The following is a 7,098-nucleotide window of genomic DNA, read 5'->3' as shown; positions in this document are numbered from 1 at the left end:
TCAGCCCCTCTTCCCAGCCTTCATAAAGAAGCACCACGGTCGTTTATTTGGGATTACGATGGGGAAATGAGCTTGGCCACTTCTCTTCCTAATGTTAAGCTTTTATCATTACCTTCCTTGGAACAATATTTTTCCAACCGAATGTCCCTGCGGCAGGGCGAAGGGTGGAGGTGGGGTGGGAAGGGAAGAGGGAGAAGGTGGTTTTTGAATTGCGGACCAACTTCGCAGCTATTTGAATCAAGGCTGCACTCGGTTGATTTAGTTGACAGAGCGTGTGTTGAAGCTGAACTCTATAATTTGCACTTCTGTTCTTTTTTAGAGTTGGACAACGAACTAATGAGCTTTCCCCTAGCACAGTGTCACTTGTATTTATTTTCTTTTGGAAACTTTGAGATAGAAGAAATGTTCTTGGAGAAGGGCAGAGTTGGGGGGAAGGTTTCCCGTGGGGTTTTGGTTTTGTTTTGTTTTGTTTTTCCCTGAGGTGCGGGGATCAGTTCTCTGTTTGTGTGGATATGCGTGCGTCCCTGTGTCCCGCGGAAGGCGACCCACGGGGTATTAGAGAAGGATGAGATGCGAGCGAGATGTAAAATCCGGGCGATGCTGTCCTTGGCATGACTCGGACGGTGAGAAAATAAGGCAGAAGAGAGCCTCGCAAGACACAGAAAAAGAAAAGATAATATAAATAAATCATTAGTACTCAGGGCGGAGGTCCCGCGGAGCAGGAGGCGCTGCGGTGGCGGAGCGATGTGAACCCGAATTTGAGCAGATCTCTGCAGGAGCGTGTTCACTTCATGAAAGCAAGAGGTGGCTTTAGGCATGTACTTGAGAGACGGTGGAAGAGAGGATTTTAAAGGGAAAAAGAACAGAAAGGTTTAAAGAAAAAAGGAGGGGGCACTAAAAGGCCAAAGGAAGAATTTACACACACACACAAAAAGCAGGGTGAAATGTTTGTCACTACGTGCCCACCAACGCATGAAGCTGCAGACATTGCTCGGAGCCTGCTCCATCCCTGCAAGTCAGGAGATATTTTGAATCTTGCTTCCAGTGTGTTTTCTTTGAACTAGGCCTTTCGGTTTATTAAGGCAGGAAGGGGAACTCAGCAATCCTCTTTGAAACACGCTTGGTTTAACTATTTTACACAAGTTTGCCCAGGTCCCTGGAGATTCTCCAGTTGAAGAAGATTGAAATTAGAGTTAAAAGCTGGCGGGGGGAGGAAGAGGGTAAGGGGGTGGAGGGCGAGTGCGAAAGAGGGTGATGAATCTATTGTAAATGCTCTCCTGTATTCTGATGTGTGGATGAACGGAACAGAAATGTGCGTCCCCTTGTTTGATCCATGCGCACGCATCCGCATGTGTGCGGGTGTGTGTCATATACTCTCTATATGTATTCTCGTACACATATATAGGCCACGGTTAATATTCTGAGAAATGCAGGAGAAGAAGCTGCTGTGTGGCTGCCATACGGAAAGGCGCACGCTGACTGCTTCCCAGCAGCTTTACTTCAAAACTTTGCCTTTTCTTTTGTTTTCTTTTCTTTTTTTCTTCCTGTTTTTTTCCCCACCTTCCCCCCACCCCCCTTTGTAAATTGCTGTTAACGTGTGTCTTTATGCTCTGTCTATAACTAGGATGTAATCAGGCGCCCCATGTCTCTCTCTAAAAGCATTTAATAAATGTCTATTAAAGCGCTACAAATGTAAGATAAATTTAGTGGCGCTGCTGTCTCCCTGTATCCAAACGGTAATGATGGATTTATCAACAGGGATTCGCCTTCAGCGCAGTGAGAGAGATTTACTCAACAAATAAGTCGGAAAAGCACCCACCCAAATACAATCATTTATACGGAAACTGATTTCTTTACAGCACCATATATTCGAAGGAACGTTACACTTATTGCCCCCCCCCCCCTTTTTTTTTTTGCCTTCTTCCCCCCATCTCACTCTCTTTTACCCACCCCCCCCCTCCTTTTAATGTAATCAGTGGCTCTAGGAGCGTATATCTGTCTCTGTTTTGGGAGTGTTTGCCTGCTTATTGCTAGTGGAAGCTCCCAGACTCGATCAAACCCGGATCAATGCCTGATTTCTCAGCATCATCCTCTCTCTTCTTCCCCCTCCCTTTTACTTATTTCTTTTCCTTCAGCACCAAACTGTCGACGGTATGTGTATTCGGTATCAAAAGTGGTCGAGTTTCGGAGTCCAAGATGGATGGTGAATGGGGGGGAAATTGTCCCTGAAATAATCTGTGTGTCGCTTCCTAAATGCTTGCGAGCGGCTCTCTGGAGGCACACCGCCCTGGAGAGATGCTTCCTACCTCTGCTGAAATTTCTTTCTCCTTTTTCTTACCCCTTGCTTTGAACCCCACCCATTAGCCTGTATGAGAATAAAAGGAATGAACTCAGAAAGAATCACCATTCATTGTTGAATTGAAGCACTGGAGGAAAATTACTGAAATGCAGCCATATAGAGCCCTTAAGATGATTTCCCTTTCCTAGAAAGTAGCTCCTAACCTCAGATTTACACACACACCACCTCCCTTGCCTGGTCTTATTTTTCCCCTTGACCACATCTTTCTCCTATCCGCCTTGGGAAGGCCTAAAAAAAAAAAAAAGAACATGTGCTGATTTGATGGAGTCCTTTAAACAACGGCGTGCGAGGGCTGTATTCATTCTGAAACATTAACCCTATTTTCTGATTTCCTTCCTTTCAACTAGCTGCTCGTACTTCACTATCCTGGATTCCCGATTTAAACATCTGCAGTTCTAGGAGCTTGTTAGATACATCTATATTTTAATTTAATTTAATTTCGGTATTGTACTTTAAATAACAATAAATAAACCCAGGAACTTGCGTTTTCCTTTTCAGAGGTTTTGGGGTTTTATTATTATTGTTATTATTATTCTCTAGAAATTTCATTGAGATGTCTCTGTACTTTGTTTGTCAGTTATCTTTGTTCCTTTTAAATAAAGGGCTTTTAAATGGACTTATTGCTCCCAGCGTGGGTTCTTCTCTCTAAATGTTAGAAAATTGTGCCATCTACCCGCTATTCTAAGTACTGTCACACTCAGAGACCTCCAAGGACCTTCCAGCCCCAACTTCAATACAACTGTGTCAAAGGGTGCCTAGTAGCGAGAGGAGAAAGGTTTGCGTGGATTTTACAGATTTCCAGCCTGAATCGCTCTCTGAAGTGCCAAAATGATCTGCAAAGATGCAGTTGGCTTCCTTTGATGGCTGGTTCCCCGGCCCCAGCTCCAACTCGAGCCTTTTCAGAGACTGATGAATCCTCCCTGTCTCAGCTACGTTTTACTTTCTCTCCAGTGCATAGTTTTCCTGCTAATTTTAGACACGAAAAGTGTGGGTGTGCAAGGAAAGGGGAGGCAAGAGGGGGTGGGGGTGGGGGAGAGGCAGTGGCTCCTCTGTCTTTTTTTTTTTTTTTTTTATAGAAATAATCAGATATTTATAGCCATGGCCTCTAATGATGAAAATACATTGCTGTGAATTGGGGGGGGGGGGGGGGGGAAGAAGATCGCTTTTTGAGGGTGGTTCTGGATGATTTGCCAGGGATGCTGCTGGCTGAGTTTCCAAGCCAGGGATGAGAAAACCAGAAACGTATATAAACTTTACAGGCCCTTTTATCTCCACACAAATACTTTGCACAATATCCCAGTTCTACTTCCTTAGCCGGACTGGAACACTAGAATTCAGGTTTAAAAACGGATTCCAAAATATCTCTCTTTCATGGGTAAGTAGAAAGAGTAGGGAGGGTGTCTTAATTTGTATATACATGGTTTACTTTTCCCCCTTTATAAAACAAAACCTGGAGTGCCTTCTAAGTCAGTTACTGTGGATTAATAGCTCCTCAGTTTGTGATGCAGTCACACGTCTTCGAAATTATTTTTGCACCCCTTAGGAGTATTAGGAGAGAACTGCGAGTGCCGTCTGAGTATTTATGGGTGGGAGGAAAAAAAAATAGTGACACGCTTTATGACTTTTATGACTTGTTTCACACTGTTCAAGAAATAGAGTTTTAAGCAACGAACAATTAAAACTATATTGCCTTTTGGATAAAATCCAAGAAACTCCAGAATCAATTAATTTCGATCTTTGGATACTTGTTGCTAAATAAAAGAAAATAAATATGTTATCAAAGTGTAGAAACGGCCAGCCAAGGATAGCTCTGTTCCAGATGTAATTTTGAAGTTCCTGCTATATAGACTGGACAGACCTCTCAGAGTCTCTTCTCCGATTTCACATTTTGCATTTATTCCTGTCAGAATGTCCAGGGATCACAGAATCATTTTTCCATCATTCTTTTTTTTTTTCGTACGTTCTCCCGTTTGTTCTCTTTCGCGATATGATTCTTCCCCCCCTCCTTCCCACCCCCACCCCTTCCCTTTGATTCTTCCCAGTGCCTTTTTAACCATTCCTGTGATTGTTTCTATTTGTCAGATACTGGGGTTAAAACTTTATTATCCTTCGCTACCCACAAACCGCTTCCCCGCAGGAGAAACCAGACTCAGCCACTCTTAATTCCCAGGTTTAAAGATAATCCTAATTTTGAAAGCGTCTTCACCAGCCGCTCTCTTCCCTTGATCACAAACTGTTTAGTCATCTTAAGTGCCATCTTGCCCTATCTCCCCCCCCCACACACACCCAGGTCCTCGGGCCTCAGCGTTTCGGGGAGCTGCGCATCGCTACTCCCCACTTGCTGCAGCCAAGGGGCTGGGGCTCATCTCTGGGCATCTCAAATCATCCCACCGCCTTTCATGTCCTCCTTGGTGATCATTGTCCTTGTTCTGTGAAACGTTTATTTTTCTGAACAGGAAAGTCGTCCTCGGTTGCACATGTGATGGAGTTCACTCGCAGGTTTTCTTTCCCACATAATCTAATCTCAGCCAACAAGTTTTTTGCCTTAACTTCTGTAACATCATTAATTAATCACCCCTGAAATTAACTGTAGAGAGATCTAAAATTTCATCCTCTCGGATGACAGTATCACATAGCCTGAAAAAATAAGCTTTCCTCCCCCCACCCTTTTTTTTTTTTTTTTAAAGTAATAATAATGATGACAATATACTCTGGGAAAAGCATAAGAAAAATATCTTTCTGGAAGAGGCTTAAAAGAGACATTAGACGCCGAGAGTAGTTTTACGTCGACTTTGAATAAGGCTCAGAGGAGGGAGAAGAAGGGCTACCATCCAATAAAGTTGGCTGGACTTTATTCAGATAAAACTCGATCTCTCCCTCGCTAAAGCCAGCGACGAACTCATACAATAGGAGGCAGGTCAGAGCACATCACACTGCCCATATTGTCTCCTGAAGGGTGAGGGGAACCCTGCCACTTTCCTCAGTTGCCTTTTAAAACAGTTATTTTTAATATGCTCCATGCCTGATAGACACCCCCTCCCCGTTCGTGTTTTGTGTTTCCCAGTCCCTTTATAGGAGGATGATTCATTTTGCACTGTCACTCTTTCCAGTTTCGTGGGTTTACTGATGTCTTCTTTAAAAAAAAAAAAATCGTACACTATTCCTACCCCAAAGGTCTCATTAGCCTCCTCTGGCTGCTTTTAAGACAGCAACTCGCTCAGTCTCCTCCAGCTGAATTTGTCCAACCCCTTCATCTTCTCATGTTTTATTTCGAGGTTTCACTGGGAAAAAAAAAAACAACTCCATGTTAAATCCCAGGAAGGTCAGTTTCTCCCCCCCTCCGATATCCCCGCCATCCGCTCGCAGCCTTGAGGTGCCGTCCCTCCTCCCGTGATGAGCGCGGCTGCTGGATGCTTGGGGCTTCCCGGGGGCTGCTCCCCCCGCGCATCCCCCGCCTGCCCGGCGCCCCGGCCCCGCACCGGCCCCGGGGGCATCCCCAGCCGGAGCCCCTGCACCCCTCCAGCGCCTGTAAAACACCTTCCGCTCTTCATCTCATAGCAGGTTCTGGCCGGAGGATGATTATTATTATTGTTATTATTCTTATTGCTATTATTATTATTATTATTAAAGGCGGTATTCAAATGGGTCCCTGTTTGTCTCTCGCCACCAGTGTGTTTCAGAGCGATTATCTCATATCTTCCCTACAGAAGTAAGCTATCCCTCAGCCCTGGGTCAGGCATTGATCTCTCTGCAATGTAACAAACGGCCGGGTTAATTTTCCCTCATTACCATTTCCATAGCTCAGGCTCCACACACAGGACGGAGCCCTCCAGCCCCGAGCCACTGCTACCGCCGTGTGCGGCTCCCGGCCGGGCGTAGGGACACAGGACACACACGGACACATGTAGCATGAGAGCACCCCAAACCCTCACACCCCACTTCCAGCGGCCCCAAGCACCAATGAGGCGGGTTCGCTGCCTTTCTCTCTCTCCTGTGTCACCTCGCCTGACCCCCCCCCTCCCCATCCCTCCCCTCCCCGGCCTTTGTACGGATTTGGGGTTTTCTTTGGGGTTGTGGGTTTTTTTAAACGTTGTTCTGCTCTCTGTACATTAGAAAGATTTTTTTTTTCTCACCCCGTTTACTTCTTAATCTTTTTTTTTTTTTTTTTGAGTCTTTTCATTCACTAGTTGCAAAAGAAAAGGGGGTTGGTCAACACCAAAATGGCAAAGTTCAGCTTGGAAGAGAAAAAAAAAAAAACCCTCCAGCTACCTACAAAGGGGCTCAGGGCTTTGTAATGGCAGAAAGAAACAAAAATGAAAAGAAAATTGCAGTTGAGGCTAAAGTGTGAGAGTGTGTTTGTGTGTATGTATATCTGTGTGTATTTTTAAAGGTTTCTTTGAACTGCCTTTGTGCTGACTAGGCAAAGCTCCTTGCCAATGCTAGTCACGGTTTAAGGAACTTTGAGTTAACCTCTTATATCGAATGAATCTTTTCATTTGGAAACCAATAAATCTCAATCTCTAGCCACCTTTTGTAGAACAGGCTGGGGCTTACCAAGGCAAGGCTGACGCTTATAATAAAGAAGAGATAAAGTTTGCCAAAGTTTGGGGTTTGGGTTTGGTTTTTTGTTTTGGTTTGATTGTTTGGGGGTTTGTTTTGTTGGTTCTTTGTTTTTGTTTTTGTTGGGTTTTTTTTCTTCCCCTTCTTCTTCCTCTTCTTCTCTTGTAAATAAAAGTTTT

The 7,098-nt window shown here is 44.5% G+C and overlaps 1 protein-coding gene across 1 annotated transcript in view; it reads left to right on the top strand.

Annotated features, from left to right (window-relative positions):
• The window catches only part of NR2F2 (nuclear receptor subfamily 2 group F member 2), a 9,264-nt gene extending 8,927 nt beyond the window's left edge, over positions 1–337 (top strand). The window contains 1 exon segment of the mRNA XM_064157082.1: positions 320–337. Within this exon segment, the coding sequence (XP_064013152.1) occupies positions 320–337 (18 nt within the window).
• Positions 338–7,098: the final 6,761 nt, after the last annotated feature.

Source organism: Pogoniulus pusillus, chromosome 17, assembly GCF_015220805.1.
Source record: "Pogoniulus pusillus isolate bPogPus1 chromosome 17, bPogPus1.pri, whole genome shotgun sequence".
Classification (NCBI taxonomy): domain Eukaryota; kingdom Metazoa; phylum Chordata; class Aves; order Piciformes; family Lybiidae; genus Pogoniulus; species Pogoniulus pusillus.
Note: the sequence above shows the minus strand (reverse complement) of the source record. Positions and strands in the feature narration are given on the sequence as shown.